This window comes from Lepidothrix coronata, unplaced genomic scaffold, assembly GCF_001604755.1.
Source record: "Lepidothrix coronata isolate B3197 unplaced genomic scaffold, Lepidothrix_coronata-1.0 Scaffold32, whole genome shotgun sequence".
Lineage (NCBI taxonomy): Eukaryota > Metazoa > Chordata > Aves > Passeriformes > Pipridae > Lepidothrix > Lepidothrix coronata.
This window is the reverse complement of record NW_016690212.1, coordinates 1869832-1896745: the sequence shown is the minus strand read 5'-3', so window position 1 is coordinate 1896745 and position 26914 is coordinate 1869832. Positions and strand designations below refer to the sequence as shown.

Here is a 26914-nt window from a genome sequence, read left to right as displayed (position 1 = left end):
TAACAATTATTTTACCAGTAAGATCTTTAGTGAATTGCTCCTATTTGTTATTTACTACCCCTTTTACCTTCTAGTACCCCTTCTTTTCCTACCTCACATCTAAAATCCTATTTTAGATGACAGAAACAGATGATGTTTGATGATGAACAGAGTTTTTCAGCTGACCAGAAAAAACACTGAACATTTTAACCCTTGTCTGCTACTCAGCAGTATCATTTAAGAGACAGCTTATCTGCTTCTCAAAATAAGTCCATCAGGTTCATGGGTTGCAGTTTGTACACTATGGTCTAGAGTAAACCAATAGTTTCTAATTTCCACTCAGGAAGGCAATAATTCATTTGAGGGATTTCTTGATTACAGAAAGTTAACTGCTTTCTTAAAGACAGGATAATGATACCAGAAACACCATTTCATCCTGCTCTAAAGAACAACTAGTTGAATTGGCAAATGAGAGAATGCAAAGGAACCACATTCTCTGTAAGTCTTATCATCTCTAGATGACAATTCTAGCTTTTAAATCTGCAGCTTTGCTTGGTTTGTCAAGATTTCTTTTCCTGGGAAAATTTCCTACTATTCACTCATCGACAATATTGCTGCATGGTGAATTTAAGCATTCAAGTACCAGTGTACACTGAGCACATCTGTACTCACTGCCCTATCACTGAGTTCTTAAAAATACATTTTTTAAATGTTTGTGTCTTACCTCACCTTCAAATAGAACATTTAATCAAAAAAGCTCTAGATCTTTACAGAAAAAAAACTATTAACAATTCATGGTTCCAGCAGAAACTAAGGTAAAAAGAGACACTGAAACCATTGTCAAAGAGCTGCTCAGAAAACGTATTGGCTTTGTCATCAACAGAAGTCAGCTCTCTGAACATAACCTTGTACTCTGCCTCCAGACAATATCACTCCTTTCTTCTCCTACAGCAGGGTTTGTGAAGAAGTGGTGAGATTTCCAGAGAAAGGCAAGAAGACACATAGTTAGCCTCATACCTTAGAGGTAAGAGCCCTTACCTCTCCGGTGTTTGTGCTAAAATAGCACAGAGTTTCAAAGAAATAAGGATTTACATAGCAAATCCATTGGTGGCTTCAGAGCACACTCCCTGAAAGACAGAGTCATGCAGTTGCCAGACCTGTAACGATGCTTTTTTCTTTCTAATGGGTAGATGCTGATCGTATATACAGACAAGTATAGGATATTTTGACTTCTCCCTCCTACAGAATGCAGTGCAGGGAAACTAACAGATACAGAACAGAAAAAATACAGGAGTGACAAAAAAAAATTAGGTCTTTGTGACAACACATATATGATGTGTAAGTTATCAAATTGTGGTATGTCATTGAAGGGAAGAAAGTTGAAGGAAATTAGACAAAAAAAAGACAAAATATAATAAATTCCCAAATAAGTAATGTATTATTTCCTTGTTTTAAATCTATTGTAAAAGAATTGCATGTGTTACTTATGAAGCATCAAAAGTAGATTTTTCTGGACATTTTCAAACAGGTACTGGATTCAGTGTCTCTTTCACTTGATTGCACAAAATTAAACTAGACCTAACTCACAACTGAGCTGATTAATAATTTATGCAATTTCCAAGAGAGAAATTTGCTCATAGTTGTGATTTCATATCCCTCTTATTCTCTATTTGCTGTAATGAAAGCAATTTGCCATGTTTGGATTTATTTCAAGTTTGTTTGCTGTTTCATGTTCTGATTTATTTCATAATTTTTTAAAATAACTCACCTTCCTAAATTATCCAGATATGCAAGTTAGTTATTTCTGTTCTTGCTATCAAATCCAGTATATTACATCACTGTAGCTCAGGTAATGACTCACTTCTGAATGATTTGGTAATTTTTTAAATTTCAGACACTTTCAATAATAGCACTTCAGATATTCCTTTTTTTTCAGAACAAGTGAAGGTTGCTAAGTGACAGGAATGTACTTATCTGCCACATCAGTTGTAGGCATTTCAATGCAAAGAAACAATTTTACACACCCACATCATAAAAACATTTTAATACTACATGCTATTAAGAGCTGTAGTTTATTATAACCCAACTTTAGATCTGATATTTGGGCTTCTTTTGCCAGCAGTAAGGTGGGGTTTTTTTAGTCTCTATTTTCAGGATCTGAGTGAGAATGCAGTAATTTTACAGAACTTAATTTAATCTCTTGGTCATTTATAGCGAGGATGTGTTTAAAAAAATGGCAGAAATGTTTTGATAGTGCCAAATTAAAAAAAAAAAAAACAGCAGATTTGCCTTTGACACAAAGTGGAATTAAAATACATCTTTAAATGTTTCTCCTTCATGGCTTTTCTCCATTGTAGTGTAAAGTCGACAAATAAACTTCAGTCAGGATCATAATGCAGACGTTGTGACAACACAGCAGTTATACAGACAGGTATAAAAATGTTTTGTATTGGCAACACATTCCCACTGTCACTTTCTTGCTTTTTAAAAATGTTTGACTTTGCAAATAATTGGACAGGTTAACATAGCTGTCAGTGAACAACTTCATGTATTTTGTTTTATGGGTGAGGATTTTCTATAACTTATGAAAGCTTTCGTGTTAAATCAAAACCACATACAGCTTTTCAAACTGTATCTATATCAAACAATATCTATAACGTCACTGATGGGCAATAAAAGTTAGAAAAAAAACCCAGCTAAACTAATATTGGCTAGAAAAACAAAAAACCCACTACTAACTAGTAGCTTGAATCTGTTACAGAAAGATCAGTGAAAAGGCACAGCCTACAAGTAATAGACTGCAGTTATGTGTTTGTAAAAACCAACAAAAGCACTTATTAGTGAGAGCACCTGGCATGCAGACAATACAGTGACATAAAGCAACATGACTTGGCTTTGGTCACTGAGCGGTCAACAGTTTCCCTCTAAATATATTTTGACTATGCATTAGGAGGATTTTTCTTAAGGACCTTACTGTTACCGACCTTAAAAAGCTCGTTGCATGAACACATATCAAAACATCTCTCACAAATTTTTAAAGTACTCTGTAAATAAAGACTTTTACTGAAATAATGGCTTATCCCATAGTTTCAGACATATGCGGTTCACTGCTGTTTACACTCAAATATCATTTCTGTTGTTGAAGGACTGAACTCTCTAAATTATAATTTCACAATGAAATCAGCATGCATCTACACACTCAGTCTCTCCTTCTTCCTTTCTCTTTCTTTGTCAGAAATACTAATTTTCTGCTTCATGCAAACCAATAGCAAAAACTTCCCTACTAAATAGATGGTCAATATTACGGGCACTAAAGAAGGTATTTAAAAAAAATCATTAAGTTATGAGTCTAGTTAGAACATTTTTTTCCAAGGATGACCTAAGATCAGTAAATATAGACACAAAATCTTCTCATAAAATCTAACTAAAATCATTGCTATTTTTTAACCATGAATCTGCATCCCCTGACTGGTCTCCACTGGTCCCTTCTTCTCAAGGAAGACAGAGAAAATTGCAATTCTCTTCTATTTTTTTTTCTAATACTTGCTATGGTTGTTAAAGAGGTGCTATGGATGTTAGACATACAGAGTCATTTAATTTGTTGAAAAGATAAATGATTAAATAAACAAAGTCCTTACTTTCTTAGTATTAAGCTCCACTGCTTTTCCCTTGAAAATGCTGTTGAGATAAAACAAGTTTATATTACATAGCTCTAGTACGTAATTCATGTTTTTAACATTGTAAAAAAGTTTTAACTGCTGCTATTCTTTTACATCTATTTTACTCACATTTATCTCAAAATTAACAGATGTAAACAATAACGTCAGATATTATCCTGTTCTTTCCTTGACATCAACATTTAGAACCAATTGAATAATTATCTAAAGCAAAAACTCAGTTGTTGGCTTGAATGGTTTTGGTTGTTAATTCTTTATGAAGTACATTAAATCAGTGCACTGCCGCAGAATTTACCCACTATTTACCTAATCCTTTTATTTTCAAAGTAAATAAGCAAACTCAGAAAAAACGGAAAGTGTCTCTGCAAAGACCTGAGGAACATTATCTACCCTCTCTCATGTACATCCTTGATGCTAAATGAATGTTAAAATTTATCCTCTGTACGTTGCATCTGTAATAGAGGTCAACATCACTACACAGGCTTTACAGGTCTGACATTCTAGCAGAAAGCAGCGATGCATATACACATCAAGAACAAACTCTGACACATTGCTACATCAGGCTTCAAACTATGCCTGTTTCTAAGTCAATAGATACATTTTGCTTATAATTTCAGTTAGAGCAATGGCACAGCCTATCTTAATAAATAGCTTAAATATTAGTTTAATTTCCTTGTAAATATTACCTCTTCCAACAGCAATGGCAATGAGAGATGTGTGTCTTTGACAAAGAACAAATCTGATTTCTGAAAAGGGTATTTCACTTTGATATACAGCTTTTAACTTGGGTTTCTATTTTATTTTCAGCTTTCAGACATCTGTCCCTGATTTTAATCATTGTTTCTACCTTTCTGTACATAGAGGTCTGAATACTGGGAATTTCCTGGGAGATGAGGGAGGCATTGAAGAGAGACTTCACACATTTTCCTTGAAAATCAATGTGAGTGGGACATGTCAAGAAAGAGGCAAGCAAATTAATTTGAGATCACATTCTGCCACTTTTTCATTGAGTAAGACTTTACTCTGTGAGTAGTGTCAAATACTTTTCTGTATAAGACAGGGCAGAACAGCCAAGCTGTTACTGGGGATCAACATATACTTACAGAACAAATCAGCAGTGACCTAAAATTACATTTTAAGAGAGACTTTAAGTCTTATCTTGTCTTTGACAATCAAATCAGAATGCAATGTTTGAAAATCTTTCTTATATTTCTCTCTATATAATCTTGTATAGAAACACAAAGCCCCAGCTTGGTGGTTCTTGTTTCCAGTGAGTGGTACCTTACTTTCTGAGTAACTGAGTAGTTTTCTGACATGGGAATTAACCTGGTTTCAAGTGAACAATGTCAGCTTTCAGAATTATCAAAGCAAGAATTCAGCTTCTACATCAATCTTCAAGCTTTATTTAGATGAACAGTAATCATGACTCCCACTCCTCAGGCTGAAAGCTGGATGTATTTCCAAGGGAAATCCTCTTGTATAACCACAACTTCTTGGGTAAACTCTAAGATTTACTATATAAAATTCTGTGCACTCTACTGAAAAGTATAGTGTCCTATATACCGCTGCAGATATTCCTTGTGGCTTTAAAGTCTCCCAATCTATACATTATACTATATATCTCTTTCAAGATACTTATGCTTTTTCTTTTTAGTAATATTTAAAGTATGCTATTCAACTGTACATTCATTACTTACATCTGTAATGGAAATATTTATTTTTTTCATACATACAGAAAACTGATTAATTTGCATGTTAGTCCTGGAATTGCAGCGAACGGCAGCATGTCACGCCAAGGCATTTTTGTTGCTTAACACTTATTTACGTTTATTCTGAGACTAGGAATTTTGAAAGTCCTATTTTTTTAAAAAACTCATGATGCAACAGAACTTTGTAATATCAAACTGAAGTAATAGTTCAGGATTCCAAACGACATATGCAATTTATATTGACTTATAGAGAAAATATAGTGTCTAAGTCAGGGATAGAAAGTGTTCCAAAGATTTATTCTCTACATACAAAGTAATAATGAAATGTTCTTTTAAACGATATGAGGAAGAAGAATACAGCTTAGTATGTTGTCTTAATGTTTGCGTTTTGTTTTATTCCAGTTCTTAAATATAATAGAAAAGAAATTCCCATGAAAATAAGGGAAAAGAAAGTCACATCTTGAGAGGTGTTCTGGTACCCAAATGTAGTTGCACCCAAATGAGAGTTAAAGCTTCATCTCTGTGAAGCATGTTTGAAAACATAAACCTATTGCCCTACCAGTTCAGAATGAAACTAGTCTGGTAGAAAATCTTCTCTAAAATCAAAGAGATTACATTGGCATTGTCCTCATGGTGCAAAAATGAACTTAGTTATAAGTATCTAGTCAAGTATAGCTGTATTTAACAAGTCCATACAGTTTTGTCTTGTAAATATTCCATTATTCATATGCAATTTTAAGTCCAGATATTTAAGAGGCAAAAAATCAGACAAACCTGGACTTCTGAAGGAATATGGAACAGCTTTTTCATGGTATTTTCATTATGCAAGTAAAACAAAGGAGGAGACAATGGGGACATTTTGTGACCAAGCTCCTCTTCTAGTCTTGCCAAGTCTTCCTGTACTTGGAACATGACTACCTTCTGCAGAACTTAAAATATTAATTTGAAGACATTGCTATGGAAAAGCTCAACTACCTGGTCCCTCCTAAAACATTTAAGTTTTTTATTATTACCGTAAGGGCTACTGGCAGATATATGAACTCAAGCCCTCTAAACTGAGTTTCATATTGATGTGTCGCTGCCATTTCAGTGAGAGAAACCGATGTTCCCATAAGGATCCGTAAGGACTGCAGATGGTTACAGAAAGAGAAATTGTTTCCTTTTACACCCATGGTCGTGTCTAGGTGGGATGCACCGTGGAGACTTCGAGCCGCACCGTGCAGGTGAGGGGGCGGAGAGAGAGTTCCCTGGGCCACTTCTCCTTCAGCCGAGACCCCGTCTCAGTCGGGAAGAGAGATTCCTCGAGAGGGCTCCAGGCGGGCACTGCCCCCGCTCCCTTCCCCGCTCGGCGGCTCCCCCGAGCCGCCTCTCCGCGGGAGGCCGTGGGCAGACGCTGGGGGCCGGACCCTGCTCTGCCCCCCTGAGCCACAGGGCTCGCCCTCCTGCCCTTCGGCAGCCCCAGCTCCCACCGCCTGCCCCTCAGGGCCGGGAGCCGCCGCTGCGGGAACAGTCCCCCCGCGGTCCCTCCCTCCCCACACCCGCCGGGCGCGGCACCGCCCCGCGAGCAGGGGAGCGGGGGCTGGAGCGGGGCCGGAGCGGGGCCGGGGGCGATGCGGGACCCGGTGCGGGAGCCCTCCTCCGGCGGGGACACGCTGGCGGAGCGGAGCAGGGGAAGGACTGCTGTGCTCCGAGCGCTGTGCACCTGTGGGCGTGACCGCCGGCCCCCTCCTCCTCCTCCTGCTTCTGGTTACTTGAAGGGCCGGCGCCGCTGTAGCGGCAGAACCTGAGAGCGGAGCGGGCGGCGCACGGAGAGGAGAAAACCTGTCACCGCGACCCTCCACCTGAAGTGTCCCGGCCGCCTCTCGCCCCGTCGAGCCGCAGGACCGGCTGGGAGGGGAGCTCAGGCTGGACTGGGTGGGGGGGACGGGGCTGTCCGGCTCCGCCGCTGCTCTCGGCAGCTGGCGGGCACCGTCGCCCCCCGCTCCCCCGCGGGCGCTGCGCTGGGGCGCGGATCGCCCTCGCCCCGCGGAACTGCCCGGCCCAGCCCTGCCCCGCGGGCGGGCGGCGGTGGCCCCGGTCTGCCCTCGCCCCTCGGTGCCGGCGGCCCCCGCGGACATGCTGCCCTGCGCTGGGCGGCGGCGACGCCCTGAGCGGGGGTCGCCCTAGAGCGGCGGGCGGGCGGGGGGAGGCCCCGCGTCAGCACCGCCAGGGCCCGCACCCACCGGCGGGGGCTGCCCCGGGGAGCGGAGAGGCGGGGGAGAGGACAACAAGCGGAACAACTTCTGCAAATTAAAAAAGGAAAGGAGAGGGGAAAAAAAAGTAAAAAGAGGGTCGTTCGTGGGACATCTTCGAAGCTCAGCAGCACGCGTGGCGTCCAAGCCGCAGTGAAACCCTCCACGCCAGTGAATCCCACCACAGTGACAAGAAGAAAGCTGGCAGTGGCCACTGCGCCCAAGTATCGCAGGTGTTAGAGTCGTCTTGGCTTTCTGGCTGGAAGATGATTCCTGCAACAGAACCATGTTGCTGATGATAAACCGCAGGGTCGTTGGAAGATGCCTTCCTTGAGGATTACACCTGGAGAAAGCCCATCAGTCAAGGGGAGAGCTGGCTGGTGAAACTGTCTGACTTTCCCCCCCACCGGGGAAGTGGCTTCAATGGCTCCATCTCCCAGGAGAAGCAGTAGGAAAGATGCCAACACCTTGCCAAGCATGTCTTCAACTTTCTGGGCTATCATGATCCTGGCCAGTCTCCTAATCGCTTACTGCAGTAAGTACATATTTGTTGTGGTGCGTTTGCTGGGCATAGGTCTACGCCCTTCCCACCTGAGGTAATGCTTCTGGCAAAGGCCAAGCTGTGAAGCTGGCAGGCATAGGTACTTTGTCTTAGACTTGCCCCTCAACACGTCTCTCCTCAGTTCCTTATGGTAAAGCAGTTAGACCAATACTTAAGTATTGCTGCTTCTCAGGAGAATGAGATGTCCTTAGGTTGTAGATGTGGCATTTCCAGTCCAAACAGTAACATCTCTTGGATTTTAGAAACAAACTTTGTAGCGATAGTAACTGTGATCCAGTGTTCACTGTTTATTATCAGATGTTAGCAGATTTCTCCCTGACTGCTCTCTCCGTGTACACACTCTCCTAATTCCATCCATCATCCATGAAAAGGAGCTTTTTTGTTTATATTCATCCTTTTAGGAAGCAAAAACTTAATCAAGTGAGAGGTGTCAACATCCCTGGGATCATATGTGATTCTGTGACTGAAATTCCGTTGGAACAAACCCTGCCACTTCCTTGGCATGTCCTCAGCAGTTTAGTTCGTTTTGTCAGTTTCAGAGCTTCATCTCAGGCTATCAGAGTTTTGTATATTTTTTTTCAGGCTTGATAGATTGTCGATTAATAGCATTGAGTTGTGGATAAGGTATCTGTAAGAATCAAGTACGTAATACTTTTAAAGGTCTATTTTTTCCAGGTTTTTTTTCTTTGTTTGTTTTGCTCTTGGCAAGAATCATTTTCAAGCAGTTAAATAATGTAAATAGAGTTAATGCCCATACTTCTGTTGAATGCAAGTTAGTCCATAGTACCAAAGTGGGAAAGCTTCAAAGGGAATAGACAAAACTGTTTCTATGCAATAATAAAAAAATATGTAATTTATCAGGAGAGACCTGCACAGCTTTGCCAAAATGAATCTACAGTGTATTTTCCCAACCTAAGATGAAGAGGTTTGTAATTTACCTATGGTGTGTATTCATTTCATTAGCTGTGGCATAAAAGATTTTGTAGACTTGTCTTGTTGAGCTGTAATAGGTGTAGGTTATGATGAATAGGAAATAGATGCTGTTTTCCAAGAGGATACTGCTGCATTTCTTAACCCTATATTCCATTCCCTTCAACTATATTATATTCACATTTCTCTGTGTGTTTTGTTTTGGTTCTTTTTTCTGAAACAAAATTTTAATTGGTTAAGAGAACCTGTAATTCACTTTTATTTGCATATTACAAGGACTCTTCATACTGGTGACAGTGTAAATGGCTTATTCCAAAAAGAATAACATATTTTGTAATTATTTTTTAATTTAGCACATTTTGCATTACACTTCTCATTAAAAAAATCACATTAAAGTGGCCACACTTTAAAATAATAATATAATTTTGTTCATAATGCCATATTCAATCTCTTAATATAGAGGATATACTAAACAACATAGTGAGATTTAAAAGAATTTATGTGTATGCTGGGAGTGCATATTACAGGATGAGTAGTTCAAGTGTAAAGGGAATTAATCTGGATGTTAGTAATAAGAAATATTTTATTAAGTGTGTGCTAGAAATGCCTGGAGAGTCCCAGGCTTTTTATGAGATGATGTGAGTTCTTCTCTGCATATATTTTCTATTAGCATGGCCTCAGAAAGAGTTAACCATAAACTCTGACATTTAAAAACATTTTATGTTCAGCAGTGAGAGGTTTGACAACGTTTTGTTCTAAGGAATGAAGTTGTCCCTTTGAATTATTACATATTGTGCATTGTTTATTTTTTGCATTGTTTACTGATGCTGTACAATACAAATGTTGGCTGATAATCTGAAGGCATTTTCTGGTGTGCTTAAGGGACCAGTTTCTGATTAGTTCTCTCAGCCAGCGTAGATGGTGTTCCTCAAACATGTAGTACGCTCTTCATTTCTTATAGCACTGAAAAGCATCATGCAACTTAAATATGCAGTGTCAAAACACTCTACCATTTATGTAATGCTTCACTGATTTGACAACTGCAATTCCAAATGTTAATGAAGCACCATGAACGTTTTTTCTAGCAGTAATATTTGAAACATTGCAAAATATGTTTTTTGCTCTGTGGAAAGAGGGAAGGTGTTTAAAATCAAGATTAAAAAAAATGAAGCAGTTTCTAGCTAAAGTAGCACTTAAGATTTTATGAATTCTTTTAAAAATCAGCTAAAGTTTAACCAGACTTTTTTCATCTGATTCCTTTTTTGAAGAAAAGGATAACTGGGTGTGGAGGGAGACATGATGATTTTAAAAATGTTTTAAAAATAACAGGCTTGCCATATTTCTTACAAAGTGAAAGGAAAGAAGTAAAAGGAAGGAACTTGACTATGTAAGGTGTTCTATATTTTTCCACACACAGTATATTCAGGTATATGGAAGTATACCTATTTAAATTTCTGATATCAAGCAGCATTCATTCTGTAAAAAACAATAAAGGCGAATATATTATCAAACTAATTACACTAACCTCATATTGGATTCTCTCACTGTATCATTTTACTACAATCGATCTCTGCAGCTTCAAAAACAAAATTAGAACTTTTCCATTTTTCCATTTTTTTATAGCACTGTAAATAAAATTTTTGATCTACCTTGCTTATATCCATTTCTAAGCTCTTAGAATGACAAATCTTATTCCTGAATCAGTTATATGAACATTGCTTCTCCTTCTCCTAATTACTTTGTCAATCTTTGTTTCTGGAAATTGTTGTACAATAGTCATCCCTATTACTGAGAGCAACCAGTAAACATGATACTCTGAGTTCCTCTTGCAGATAAGCGTATTTATAAAGCATGTTCTGGGTGTACATGTACAGCCCATTAGGCTGTCGTTTATACTTTAATGTCTGAAGCCCAATTATATTCCCATTGATATGGTAAAATGATAAACTGATAATTTTTTCTTTCTTAAATGTTTAGATTATACTTAGGGATAGTGGCTCCATCCTATGGTCGAAGAGAAACCTGCATCAAATCAATTAAGTTAGTTGCTATAGTGATAAATATAATGCAATATTCTTCAACTGAAGAAAAATGGTCTAATTTGGTAGGCTCTCAACAGGAGAAGACAAAAATGAAGTAGTAGAAATAGGCTGTTTATGGTCCTTGGTGTCATCAACAAGGAGTTAGCTTACTTAGCAGAAGCATCAGTAAAAGAAAAAACACCCTCAGAAGGTTGTCCTGGTAGGGGGTGGCCACCTTCAATGACAATTTAGAATTAAAGGAGTTGTGACATTTTTGGATCCCAGACATGCATCCCACATACTTGTTTAATGAACAGTAGTAGACCAGAGAGAAGTACCTACAGTGAATGCCTCATATTGTAAAGGTAAAATGAATTATTTTTTTCTTCTTTGTAACTGGAATATGCATTTTACCATGTTAGAAAGTTTGGTAAGAGTAAGGAAATTTTCTGTGGTATCACAGCTGCATGCTACATCAGGAATCTAAATAACATAGTTTTGATTCAGAAGTACTTTTTAGTGCATTTATTCGCTTGACTCTGCTGTAAATACTGAGGAGCTTTTTATATGTAAATGATAACTTTTTAAACAACATATGATTCAGCTTTTAGCAAAGTTGTGGCTGTTATGAGCTTTTGGTTTTCCTTATTTTATACTGTTTTGTAAGCATAAGGAATAGATCATTAGAGCCCTATGCTGTTCTGTTAAGGTAATAATTCTAAGGCTGAGCAAATGGGTTTTTTTGAAAGGAACCAGCAAAACTGAATAGTACTTAGAAAATTGACCTTCTTGTTTTAAATACTGTGTATGGAAGAGAGCAGTATGAAGCCCAGAATTTATGCTGACTAAATGATGATAGTAGTAGGAAAAAAGAATATAAACCTCCAAAATGCAAAATATTTCCCGTAACTCTACAGTTCTGCATTGTAAGTACAAGTTCTTTCACAGTAAGAAGGAATGGAAAGAGGCAATCTCCTAATTCATTATTTCTTTTGCTGTCAGAGTACAAAATAAGTACATTGTAATGATAACATACTGGTAGGTTATATTAAATGGCTGATTCTGCAGCCTGCCATTTCAATCTGTGGAATTTGTTTAGCAGAAAAACCCCTTAGCATAAATAAAAAAAGGTGTCTCAAAGATTTTACGTGGAACCATGCAAAATGCAAATAGTCCTGCTTTGGGCTGAGGTAGAGTTAGTTGTCTTCACAGTGGCAAGTATGGGGCTATGTTCTGTATTTGTGCTGCACACACACACACATATATATCTAATAATGAGATATTTTTGTTTCTACTGACCAGTGCTTATGCAGGGTCAAGGCCTTTTCTGCTTTTTGTACTGCCATGCTGATGAGACTGGGGCTGTATGGGAGGACACAGGTGGGACAGGTGACTCCAGCTGACCAAAGAGATATTCATATGACATCAGGCTCAATATATAAACTGGAGGAAGAAGGAGGAAGAGGGGGGAGGTTTGGAGTGATGGCATTTGTCTTCCTGAATAACTGTTACGTGTGATGGACTCCTGCTTCCCTGGGGATGGCTGAACACCTGCCTGCCCATGGGAATGGTGAATTAATTCCTTGCTTTGCTTTGCTTGCATGCACGGCTTTTGCTTTCCCTATTAAATTGTCTTTATCTCAACCAATGAGTTTTCTCACTTTACCCTTCTGATTCTCTCCCCGATCTCGCTGGTGGGGGAGTGAGAGAGTGGCTGTGTAGTGCTTGGCTGCTGGCTGGGGTTAAACCACAAGTTTTCATGAAAAATATTATATTGACTACACCTTAAATTGACATCCTGTTACAGATTAGGTAGACACTGCTAATTGCAGAAACACCTTTTTGTTGTCCCGTTCTGGAATCGCTTTCTGTCTAGAAGACACAGGCTATTATGGTCTCTAGGTCTTACTGTTCCTTTATGCTACTTGAGACTGCCAGCAGGGATGGTAACTAACTGTGACTGTCACCTGGACACCTCTCCAACAGGAGCTACCATATCATCATGCGTAGGCTGCTGAGCAGCTGTTAGGTGGTAAATGGTCACTGCAAATTTATGTTGGATGCAAACAAGTCACTTCTGAATGAAAGCCTACAGCTCCTGTTACTGATCTTGTATCATTTCTCTGTTTTCAAAAATGAAAACCACAGATTTTTGAAATATTTTCCGCTGATCTGTAATTTTATTATGTTTTCCGCAAGAATTACTGTATTTTTCCCAAACTCTACAACAGAATAAATGTGACATAGAAGCAACTGTCATTAGTCAAACCTTTCTTTCAGTCTACTTTGTATATAGGAATGGAAAGCAATGCTTTTCTGACACTAAATAAGAAAAGCAAGATATTGAATCCTGTTTATTTATGTAACATCCCAGCTGCTCCCCTTGAAAATAGGTTCAGTTTTTGAGATAAAACCAGTGCTTTGCACTTAATGGCCTCTACCACATGCTACCTGTCAACATGAGTACCAAACTGACACTGAGATTGTCTCACTAGTTGTGTTGTAGTCTGTGATGATGTATTACATAGAAGTCGTTGGCATCAACATACAAAATGTCTTCTTACCGCTTTTAATGTTGAATTCAACTCTTTAAGGATAAGTAAGCACCATTTTCAATTTCTCAAATGTGTTTGAATTCTGGTAACTCTTACTTCCATTGTGAGTATAACCAACTGATATAGATGGATATAATGGGAAACAGGTAGGAAGGGGAAACTGGAAGGAAATGGATATGTTAAATTAAATATATGGCAGAGGAGTATCCCGTGTCTTTCAGGAGGATCAAAAGGAGAGAGACTGAGACCTCTTTGACTTGCTTTTTTTTATGCGATTTATGTAATGTGCTATATTTTTCTTACCATATACTATGAAACAGTATTGGGAGCATGGACTAGAGGCCCCCAGCTCCAGCTAAGTGTGTAAACAGAGGCTAGATTGGATTTTCCTTGACTGGGGTCCCATTAATCTTTTAGTCTTTGCTTAGTGACTCCACTGAAGAAGTAGTAGTAAGTCCTTAACTGAGATTAGCCCTTATGAGTGGGTATTTTCTCACTTATGCTTCTTTACTAGAAGCAGAGTCTGAAATTTCTCAGGTTTTAAGATGTAATTTAGTGCTTTCTTATAGAGTGCTCTAACTGTAAGTGTATTACATGAAAAACACACATAGACAGGTAGTCCAGCATCTGGCATGTCAATAATGTTTACTAGAGGTGTGCCTTGAATGTTATCAATAACTAAAAAATGCACTTGGATACTGAACTGTGTACAGAAGTGTTAGATATATGGGCAAATCCAGATAGCTTTGATTAACGTCAGTCTTCCTGGTCTGCATATTCTTTTTTGCTAAATTCAAACCAGAATGTTTTCACGCTTAGACTCGTGTTTGATCAGGTGTGCTGTTCGACTGTTGGACTGAGGATCTGTTTATTTTTTTCTCTGTTTAAGTTACACTCCTTTTTGCACAGATGGTTGGCCAGTTTGCTTATTGTAGATGTTCTGGGAAGTCATCTCTTCATGGATATGGTTTTATGTTAGCCCTGCAAATGTATACCTATGCGAAAATATATGGAATACTCCTCTGCCACATATTTAATTGAAAATACCCATTTCCTTCTAGTTTCTCTTCCTATCTGTTTCCCACTATATCCATCTATATCAGTGGTTATTCTTGCAATGGAAATAAGTTACCAGAATTGAAAATATATGGACCTTATTTAGACTATCTTTTCCAATATTTTTGGTATAGAGGTTTATTTCAAAGACTTTGTGCATGTTTTTCAAGGGACTTTCTTTGGCTAAAATGCGTGGAGTTTTGCATTCATGTGATGATCTTTTGATGTCCTCAAAACTGTGTGGCCTATGTATTATTTTGATCTGTGTCTTTGGACATCTTTCTTCAAACACTTGATTGCTCTCAGATAACAAGAATGTATCTCATCTAATTCTGCGGTGAGGATTTTAACTTTTTTGGAGGAGTCTCTGAGCAACAAGTCCTCTGGTTCTCTACTGAGTAACATCTAGTTACTCAATATCATCTGTGGTTTTGCAGATCTTAACACTTCTGTGCCTGTGGCACAGTACAGCAATAAGGAAGTTTTTTTTAGAACAAAATGTTTTTTGTTTTGCCAAATGGTATGCTGCTATTGAAGAAAACACAAGCTATATGTAGAGAGACCTGTAGCTACTATTTTTCTGATTGTTACAATTCCCTTCAAGGCTGTACATTGGTGTGACTTATTTTTAGTTTTGATTTTTTTTTTTTTTTTTTTTTTTTTTTTTTTTTTTTTTTTTTAGTATTTTTAACTCATAGAATTGTAGAATGGTTTGTGATGGAAGGGACCTTTCAGCTAGTTCCAAACCTCCTGCCATGGACAAGAACACCTGCCACTAGATCAGATTGCTCAAAGCCCCATCTAGCCTGGTCTTGAACACTTGCAGGGATGGGACATCCACAGCTTTTCTGAGCAACCTGTTCCAGTGCCCCAACACTCTCACAGTAAAGAATTTCATCCTAATATCTAATCTAAACCTTTCCTCTTTTCAGTTTGAAGGCATTAGCCCTTCTAAACATTACCCTTTGTCCTGTTGCTACCAGCCATTGTAGATGATCCCTCTGCTGAACTGCCTTATTCTCTTGCAGCCCGAGTTAACACATGCCTGTGTCTGACCCTTGTCTTTAAGTCCTCCACGACTGGTGTCTCCTGTTCTTCCAACAAGAGAGAGTAGGATCTTAGGATGATTTTAGGATCACATACCTTACGTAATAAAGCATCCTTCTGCCTCTGCCTGTGACTGAAAGTAGCAATTTATGCTATGACCCCATTGTTGGTGTTTTGAAGGTCCGTAACTGGGACTGTCTCTGGTGTTGTTTTGTGTCAAGGTTAATTCCAGAACATAGTTAACAGATGTGTTCTATTTGTATCTACTGTACCAAAAACTGAGTAAAACCCCAATACAGAATGCCTAGGAAATTGGTAACATTTCAAACTGCAAGTTATGTTGGTTGGATTAATTCCTGTTTTTTCATCCACTGTAGGGAAGAACTGTACTGATGAAATGTATTTAAGCATAACTATAGAACCTGCTGGTTCTGGTATGCATCATCTGAGAGAAGGGTCCTTAATTCTTACAGATATGAGAAATCACTACATATGAAAAAGAAATTTTGTGTTCTAATGTCTAATGAAAAGTAAATGGGAATTCTTATTGCGTTCTTGTTAATCCTACTATAATTTATGGTGGATTTTACCTTTGCTCTTGGAAGTCTTTTTTTTTTTTTTTTTTTTTTTTTTTTTTTGCTGGTTAGCTTAGAACTCTGATTTTGACAAAAGTGTTCTAAGAGATGATGCACTGATAAATTGAGATACTGTTAACCTGAAATACCTAATCACTTTCTGAGATGTCAGTATTCCTTTCAGCATATTCCTTTTTTTCCATTGAACTAGACCAGTGCAAAGTTTGGCAGAACATCTTAACCAGATGACAGAAGTGGGCTTAAGCTAAGCTAAACCACTGTTCAAGTGGTTTGATTGCAAGCAGAAATGTCAAAATGCTGTGGGAACAGTGACTTCTGGCACCACTTCTGGCAGACCCAGAGAGAGCCCACAAAAATGGTCAGGGGGCTGGAGCACCTCTGTTATGAAGACCAACAGAGAGACTTGGGATTATTCAGCCTACAGAAGGAAAGGCTCTGGAAAGACCTTGCAATATATGAAGGGGGCTTATAAGAAAGATGGAGGGAGACATTTTACAAAAGCCTGTAGTGACAGGACAAAGGGCAATAGTTTTAAACTGAAAGAGGGTAGTTCCCGTTGGATATAAGGAAGAAGTTCTTTACTGTGAGGGTGGCGAGTTGCCCCGAGAAGCTGTGGGTGCCCTATCCCTGAAAGTGTTCAAGACCAGGCTGGGTGGGGCTCTGAGCAACCTGGTCTAGTGGGGGTTGTCCCTGTGCATAACAGGGGAGTTAAGACTAAATAGTCTTTAAAGGTCCCTTCCAACCCAAACCAATCTATGACTTTTGTTCTCTTGCTTTAAATTAAACTAAGTACAAGCATAACAAGCATGAAAGGTTACCTGTTACTGTTAGCATTGTCTAGTGTTACTGAAAGAGTTCACCAGTTTCTCATTTTTTGAACCAAAAAATAGATAGACACTTTTCTTTTGTGCAACCTAAAAGAAATGTGACTCCTTCTATTATTTTTTTGTACACTGAAAAAAATCCAAAGTAGTTCTATATAAAGACTTGAATAATAAAAAATATTTTCTGAATTGAACTAATATTATAATCTGAGTTAATATTGCAAATAATTTTATTGAAAAATATCAGAAAGGTGTTCCAGAGCTTTCTAAGTATCTATGGTCAGTAGTACTTTATTGAACATTATTTTTAAGATGAGACTATATATGGTTTTGATGTATATATGTGCTCAGTAAAACCCACATCAATATTTAAAATAAAACTAAGAGGCTTTAAAATTTGTAATCACTGAGTGTTTCTTAAAGGCAATAATTTCCCTGAAATTACCTGCTATAAAGCATTTGACCTAACATGTCTTTGTATAGCCTAATACCTGGAATAATGATTCTTTTAAGATATCGTTTTAAGGAATTTTCAGAGATGTCTTCTTTTTAAGTTATCTCCAACTGTAAAACAAACAAACAACCAAAACCAGCAAAACCAAATATATATGTTGTGGAACTCAGATCCAGATAGATTAAAAGAAACATCTGAGAAATAGTCTCAGTTTCATCTGAACAGGACTGGTCTTTCCTTACTTTAGATTTCTGCAGTATAGTCATCTATATTTACCGTAATCTCATTGTAAAGTCAGTGGAAACATAGACATTTTTACAATGCAGTTCATGTGACCTCTTTTAGATACATGATGTAGTTTGAGGTAACTTGTGCTGCAGAAGTGCTTGTCTTTGTTGACTATAAGGCAGGTTGGACAACTTACTAAGATTTTAACATACGTGTTATCACATTAATCTAGTCCTTCATTAAAACATCTTTAGAATGCTGCTTATTTTATTTTCATGTCAAGTAACTGATTCAGAATTTCTGTACGGAAGAAAAAAACATAGAAAAATGGGCTTGTGATACAGATTAATTAAGAATGTAGGTCAAGATATTGAACAACTGCAGCAAAGGATTTGTACAATTTGAGGGATGTAGTTGGCATAAATTACTGGGATAGTCGGAAAACATCTTTGCAAAACAGCTTGTATCCCAAATATTTTTTGCGATGTGTTTTGTCTTACTATAAAGTCTCTGGTTTCTTTGTCAGTATTACCACTCAAAAAATGCTGTCTTTCCCCCAAAAGTTGGAAACTAGGTGAATTTTCAAGGACTGTATCAAAAGTTATCAGCTTTACCATTCTTTTTTGTTCATTTTTTAAGCCTCTTCCATATGGAACAATATTGAACACATTCCCCATGCAACCTTTTATAGTGTGATTAAAACATTTGAATAACCTTTATCTGCTACTGATTTAGGTAAGGAAAGGTTTAAATGTGAACAATGTATATAAGAAGCATAAAGGGCAAAGAAGACTAGAAATGCTTGCCTTGAATATAAAACCAGGTACAAAGTGCATTGAGCGTTGAAGTGCCACCCCCTTGACTTCTGCTCTTCCTTCTCTCTCACCTGGAACATAAGAGCTATGTATCAAAATGTTCATGTTATGTGGTTATTTTTGGGAGGATATTGGGTTTTATGACCTGAGATGTTCCCCCAGTTCTACATTCTTCACTGTGAGTGCTGTTTTTACAGTCCTTTTCATCTGGAGAGATTTGTTGCCTTCAATACCTCATTCTTTTATCAATATGTTTTTGTTCAAGGAATATATTGCTTTTCACCTTTTTCCAGAGTATATATCTTCATGGACATTCTGTCTTAAAGCTGACCAATTCTGGTTGTGCTGCCTGTGTTACTGGGGAGCTCTACCTCGATCTTGTCTACAAATGTAATTATTTTCTATTATAATGTTCTTTAGAATGCCTTAATTGTTGAGATTTAGGAATGATATTTTCCAGTTTAGTAATTCCACTTAAAAAGACCTACATGCTGCTCCCCCTTCTCTCCCCTTCAACTGGAGGCACAGAAGACAAAGATCATGGGTTGAGGTAAGAAAAATTTGCTGCAAACAGCCGTGAAATAAGAAAATGAACAGTAGCAGCAACAATATGAATAACAAAAATGTATAAAAGAGAGTGTGATTTACATGCAAAAGTTCTCACTGTGGACCCTGCGACAATAAACAATCCCGGATGCTCTACCCACCATGTTTTCCTGACCAGAAGGAACCCCTTCTCCCTGCAAGAGTCCCTTTCTCCTGCCCTAGCAATGAACTGAGGTGGTAAAGAATAATCTCTGTGTCCTCAGCGCACCACCTCCTGGCTACTGCAAAAAAATTAACCCTATCCTGGCCAAAACCAGAACATTATTGAAGAAAGTTTTTAACATTTATGGTATTAGAAGGGCTTCCTTTCCCAGTGTTTTTGCAGAGTTCTATGAAGTGCTGCTGTGACTCTTAGGATGATAAGTTGCATGAACTGCCAGTTGTAATTACAATAAATGGAGTTTGAGTATTTTGGATATAATTTCGTTGAATTCGTTTAAAAACAATTTATAATACTTGAGTTGGTGACATTTCAAAAGCATTTCCTATGAAACAGCTTAATGCTTTTTTTTTTCCATTCTGACATTTGATGGCAATGTAGGTATACCAGTATATTCTTTGGCACAAATATTACACTGACTTCATAAGATTGACATTGTATACAGAATATGGAATATTAAAATTCATTGTCTAATGTTTTCTCAGGTAATTCATCTTTTTATAGAGGAAAAGGATGTCCTTTAGAATCCTCTATTTCGCAGAGTGAAAGCAATATTTTTCTCTTGGTATTTTAATACCAGCACAGATGCAAAATCAAATGAACCACCTACCTGTCTCATTTTTTTAGTTAATTCCCTGAATTTTTTTTGTCTCCAAATATGTAGAACTCAAGAAAACATCTCCTATGTTATCTTATTAGAGCACATTCCCAATGTATTTCACTGCCTTTTCTTTCACTCCTTGTAATAACTGATAACCATTTCCTTCCTGAGAGCTTCTTTTAGAATTTAGTGCTTGGTGTTGCCATACAGTCCCAGTATTAATTTTCTATATCTCTATATTTTTCAGTTTTGCTTTCTTATTTTTCTTTTCTAAGGTCAGGTGAATTGACCCTACTGTTTGTCTTGCCACTTCCTGAAGTGCTTTTCTGTTATTTGGTATGACAGGAACAGCTATGTGAATCGCAGTTTGCCAGTGATTTCTCAGACAAATTAACTTGACATATGTGTAGAGACTTTTTCTCCCAACTGCTAGATCTGCAGAGATTTGAGAATTGGGCTTTTTTTGTGTTTTGTTTCTTTTTTTCCCCTGCCTCAAGTTCTCTGAGCCCAATTATAAACTCTGTGATATAGCGTACTGTAGGCTTGAGTGTAAGTACCTTATTAGAACTTAGTAAATTGGCAGTGTGCAGAAAATATAATACATCTAAAATTAGAGTTTAAGTTTTCTTCTGCCATTTTCAATTATTTTGAAAGTATATTAAGCAATAGATATGATTATGCTCAGAGGGTGAGAACTGAAGTGCTGAGAAAAAATATGCTTTCAGTTTCAGTGCATGTAATTTGAACAAACCTTTTAAGTTGCCAAAATGCTGGAGAGCCTTGGTGGATGTGATGGTTATATATCCTTTGTCATGACAAGGGCATCTAAATTTCAGATGCATATCAATATTACTGAGGTCCTGCATGTTTTGTGTGACAAAAGACATCTATCTTGAAAGTGGGTGTCAGGAAGAAGGTATCCGAGCTAGTTGGTTTTGGTCTTTGTTTGAAAGTGATGCTGACATAAAGCATATAGAAAGAAAATTCCAGAGCTCTTCTGTAATGTCAAAGAGTAATGCTTCAGAAGTATGCTTTTGACCAATTTCATGTTCTTTGCTTTCTGATTTACTCCTCTCAGTGTATATTTCTATAAATGCACATATTTATTCTCTCAGTATATCACTGTAGCTGAACTTAAGTGATCAAAATATAACTTTTTTTCCCCCACATCTCTAAATTTGCTCTTTCCCCCCGCACCCTGGAATATCAGACATTTTGCCATGAGTTTGATTTGATTTTGTTGTTGCTGCTGCTGCTTTAATTTTTTTTTAACATTTAACCTCATTTAGAAGGGAAAAATATACATTTAAAGAAATAATAGAGGAGTAAAATTTTGAATTAAATCAGATACATATGATGGAGACTGTCAGAGAAGATTCTGTCTTTAAATAATGAAAGCTTGTGAATTCGTGCTGAGGCTTGTTTGTGTGTTGGTTGCTTTTCCTCTTACTTACATCTCCCTTATCTTTTGGATATTTCTTATTTTTTTACTCCTGTTTTAATCTGTTCCATTCCACACAGTTTTGCTGACAGATTTGCACAGTTCAGATAAAACAAAATAAGCAGAGGGATACACATATGAAATATAAACAGAGGGATAAACATATGAGAAGACCATATGATACTCTGAATCATCCATGTTAGTTTTTCTTCATTGGAAACAATTTAAATCTTGTCTGGAATTTTTGAGATGAATAATTTGTGGTTTTACTTAGAGGTAGTTTAATCAGTAAATAAATGCAATATTGTTTTCTTCTGTGAGTCCTTTCAGCAAAATTATATAAAAGCACTTAAATATTTGATATCGAATAACAACAAGGTCTGTAGATAGGTCTATAAGATAAATAGCTTTATTGGTTTATAGAGTATGAGATATGTGTAGGACTGCAAGTCATTGAGTTGCATGTTTGCTTTCCGGCTGTGGATTCTGTGTCCAGCCTTCCTCTGTGTCTCTCTTCATCTTTTCACAGGCTCCTGAGACCGAAACATTACTACTACTCAGGAAGCTGTACCTGCTGAGAGCATCCACTTCTGTCTCTTTGCTTAATGCAAGAACTGCTGTAGTGGAGTAGTTAAAGTGGTAACAATCTGTCAAAATTTTAGTTCCTACCTTTGGTAGTATTTTAGCTGAGGGACAGGAAAATTGAGATCTTATAGAAAATGTATTGGCAAACTCATTCAGTTGCTGTGTACACTTAACATGAATCTTGGCCATGAGGTTCATCCACTGTTGCAATGTTTAGTTCTATAAAACACAATAGTTATAACCATACAAATATATTATCTCCCACAAGTAGCTCTTGTTGGGACTGCACTCAGGCAGAATGAATGTTGCTTGATACATTTAAAACTTGCATATGTTAACAGTTGATATTATTCCAGGAAAATTACCATAATGTTTAATTCCTGAGAATAAGGAATTTGAGCAGGTTTAAACACGCAAGATGAGGAATGATTTATTGCCTGTAAACAGTGGAAAAGACTCCTTTTAAATCAATTGCAGATAATGAAAGAGAATTAATGGTGAAAAGAGAAGACTTTTTTCTCCTGAACTTGAATTTAAGGTGACTAATACTGAAACAACACATTGGAAATTTGTAGAAGCGTCTGAGCCAGTGGAGCTAACCAAGGAAGAAGAGCTTCTACATATGAAATTCATGCAGATGGTATCTCGATATTTCTTACTTCTGTTGAAATTAAGTACACAGCTTATTTTGAAATCAGATAGATTTCTAAAGGTAGTTTTGAGGTATGACTTAAAATGTGCTGAAGTTCTCTGTTCAATTTAGTTTCTACAACATTTGAAAACTTTTTCATCTATATGTGAAACTTCTGCAAATACTGGAAATTAGTACCTTTTTTCCTACAGCCTGTTTTGGAGAGTGATTCTGTCTGTACCGATTAGAGTACAAGTATGCACAGCATAAGACTCATGTTACGGTAGATTATTTCTCCATTACCTGACTAGATTATGTACGTATGAAAAAATAGATTTATGTAAGATGAATTTCAATTTTCCATGAAGAATATTGATCTTACATTAACAACATGTTTCTAAACATAAATGCATTTTCTTCCTATGTTTTCAGTAACATTGAAAAAGTGTGATTGGGGCATGTGCTTTTGCAGGATAGTTATAATGCATCTGTTATTTTTGCCTTTTATGAAAGACTTACTACCTCAAGGGACTAAAAATCTATGGCACAAATTCTTGTGACCAGCAAATTGGCTGGTAGATGAATCAGGCAAGGGAAACTAGTCTTTTTAAAACTTCAAATATGAAGTACAGACTAATTTTGTGAAGCTCAAAAACAAGTGTCAAAGAGTTTAATGGACCCCATTACCTTTCAGGTTCATAAAACACTGCCAACAAGCATGTCCCTCTCTCTCCTTTGGAGAATAAATAGCTCAATTAATTTATAGGAGTCTTTCCATTTTGTGTGTAAAAGAAGAAAATGAAGGTAAATTAATCTGAATAAATTGGGTTTGGATTCTATTCCATTAATCTTGTGGGAATTAGTATCACAGTGATGCTTATATCATCATAAACTTTTTGTTTCTTACACTTCATTGTGAAGAATGACAAACATACTTGTTTTTTTGGAACGTTGATGGGGTTAAAAGTTACTTTCATGGACCAGTGTAGGCCTTTGAAAATTTGAACTGGACTTTGAACACATTTTTGTTGCTTAGTTGATGGTTTTTAATTTCATCTCATTTGAAGCTTCATTTCCACGTGAAATCACAGTTCCCCCCTCCTTTCATACATGCAGTGCAGATCTGAAGAAATGAGTAACACTTCACCAGGACCAACCCATGACTGTAAAGCAGGTGAGTTCCAGTAAGTCTCAGATTAAAACCCGGGGGACATTTTTGCTTCCATGGTATCTGAGCCAGAGATGAAGAAGAAAATAAGTCTTTGAAGCTGTGACCTGTTTTAGTGGCACAAACATATTTATAAATGGAAGCGATTCTAGAGAAAGTTTGCTTTTTTTAGCACTTCTTTCAAGCTTCCAGCATTATTTTGGCCTTCCTGGATTCAGTTCTTACCGGCTCCTCTTTAAACAGGAGATTTTTACAAAATTTGTCTATGTTCATGCTTGGCATAGGGTAGAGTTTAATGTTGTGTGTTGCTTCTGCTGCTCTTGCTGAGCAGATCTAGATCCTGATGAGGACTAAGTAGCAGGGGTGTGAGCATTGTGAGAGCCTGAAGAGGGAAGAGAAAAGGAATGCCTGTACTGTTCAGCATTTGTGGTCTGAGACAAATGACCCAAGTCATTTCCGGCTATTACTGCTTGCCCTGTGGAGCTGTCTTTGGGATGAAAGTAAGAGTATTTGGAGATCAGCTGCATCAAAGGTGCCAAGTCTGTTAGAATTGATATGACTGTCTTCCTTTTGTCTATAATGTGGGGGTCATCCAGCAGCGCCACAGGTGCTGTCTCAGACTGGTGGTCTGGGTTGAAGCCCAGCTGACAGGTGGTGTAAGACAGGAGGGTTTTTTACTGCTTTACTCAATATTTTGCTTAGGAAAAGATGATCAGATTCTTATCAGCAGCTGGGAACATGTCCAGCACTGGGGTGTCAAACTGTTGCATGATTTAGTACTTTTAGTGCCTGACCAGGAGTCATAATGAAACGAACAGTCTTTCCAAGCTAAATAAATGTGATGTACATTTCTGCACATGCACACTAAAACTCAAGATCTAGGTCTTGTAACTGGATTTACAGAAAAACAGTTACTTCACTAATTAGAAAATATTGTGTCATATTCTCTACAGGAAAATAATTGGTTTGACCCCTTTTCTAAAGGACAGTACACTTACTGAAATAGAAGAAAGGCTATCAATATTTTCTTTCACTGGATTGACATGGGAAAAGAGACAATAGGGTAAGGCTTAATCTTCAGTGAATCCCAGTGCATCTTTTCCTCCTCCACTATGTAATTCTTCACTTAGAAAAATGATAGTGAAAAACCATAATAATTTAGGGTATCTTGTTTCATTGATCAAGTTCTTAGAACTTGCAATAAAAGAATGACAGAAAGGGATAAAGTGGTTACGTTCTGTTTATACTTCAAGGCTCCCCTTTGCAACAGTTTCCTGATACATTTAGGTAGCTACTAGTCACAACTACTAGTAAGTGACTGGAGAATTTATTTTAAGCTGTAATTCTGTACTCTTTATATATGAAAAGGCTAACAGTTGATAATTGTAGTTCATTTTCACATTGATAGTTACTTAAAAATCTGCTGAATTTTACTACGTTTTATTTCAATGCATTACTGGTTATTTTCTAACAACCTGCTGGCAACAGCAATTATTCCCAAAGTTGTATCCATTTTTCACTAAAAATGATATGATTTTTTAAACAGCTATTTCTCCTCCTGTTTTCCACATAGTAAAGTTAGGAGTACAGCTGTTTCCAACTAAATGAAAAGTATTAACAGTTTTCCTCTACATATAAGATCAAATAGCTCTTGCAGTAGTCTCTCTATGTAGAATTTGTTGTTTTTCTGGCTTTCCTATTTTAGAACAATTGATTTTACAATGGCATTATTTGCTACAGTGTGAGTCTGGGATATTTTTTATTGAAGTAAAGGTTTGAAATAAAATTAAAGAATACCTTCTATCTGATGCTGAAGAAGCAAATGCATTTAGGGTTAACGTGTATCATTTAGCTCACGTTTTAAAATCCTACTGATATGTTACCAGAAAAAGTATAACACTATGGGATGATAGTGAAGACTTAGAAAAAATGGGAGCAGACTACAGCTGGATGAAGTACAGCATCATATGGGGTTCATTGAGAAGAGTTTGGCCAGCAGGTCAAGGGAGGTGATCCTCCCTCTCCACTTGGCCCTAGAGAGGCCACATCTAGAGTATTGTGTTCGATTCCGGTCTTTGCAGTTCAAGAAAGACAAGGAGCGGGTTCAGTGGAGGGCCACAAAAATGACTGGAGTCTGGAACATCTCTCATATGGGGAGAGACAGTAGGAGCTGGGCCTGTTTAGTCTAGAGAAGAGAAGACTGAGAGAGGATCTCATTAATACATACAAATATCTCAAAAGTGGGTGCCAGGAGGATGGTGCCAGATTCTTTTCAGTGATGCCCAGTGACAGGACAAGGAGTAATGGTCATAAACTAAAACACAAGAAGTTCCACCTCAATGTGAGAGAGAACTTTACATTCAGGGTGACAGAGCACAGGAACAGGAACCCAGGAAGTCGTGGAGTCTCCCTCTCTGGAGGCATTCAAAACCCACTTGGACGTGTTCCTGTGTAATGTGCTCTAGTTGACCCTGCGTTGGCAGGGGAGTTGGACTAGATGATCTCCAGAAGGCCTTTCCAATCCTAACTATTCTGTGATTCTGTTTCTTAATTATCAGCATGAATTTCTGCAGTAAAATGAAAGCTCATCTATCGTCTTCCAGGAACAGAGATCCTTGGCATGGTGGTTAGTTGCAGGATAGCTGTGAATCATTACTGAGATTGTGAAAAAGATGTGCCAAGGTGAATTAGAAAATAGAGAAGTGTTAATGTCACTATAGACAGCATTGTTGAGACTTCATTAGCAAAGCTGTGTATAATTCCCTTTATTCAGAAACTCATACTGATCTAAGGAAAAAAGTGAATGGATGTATACTCATAAAAATGGAATGTCCACTCCAGAAATGAAGTTGAAAACTGCTTGGCTTGTTAGTTAAACAGCAGCTTAGAGATAGATGTAAGGTACATCAGAAGAATAAACAACAAGGGGGCAAAAAAAAGGACAATGTTAGTTCAGGATTTAAGTGGAAGTGAGTTTTAATTGATGTAGAAACAGAATTCTAGCTGAAAAAACTCAACTATGCAAACTCAACTATGCA

General features: G+C 37.6%; 1 protein-coding gene across 9 annotated transcripts in view; it reads left to right on the top strand.

The window, feature by feature from the left end:
* Window positions 1-7589: 7589 nt before the first annotated feature.
* Window positions 7590-26914, top strand: part of FAM19A5 (family with sequence similarity 19 member A5, C-C motif chemokine like) — a 416518-nt gene continuing 397193 nt past the window's right edge. For all 9 annotated transcript variants that reach the window (XM_017811596.1, XM_017811592.1, XM_017811594.1 and 6 more), the window contains exon 1: window positions 7590-8131. In XM_017811596.1, coding sequence (XP_017667085.1) covers window positions 8020-8131 — 112 coding nt within the window. In that variant the 5' untranslated portion in view covers window positions 7590-8019. The remainder of the gene's footprint in view (window positions 8132-26914) is intronic.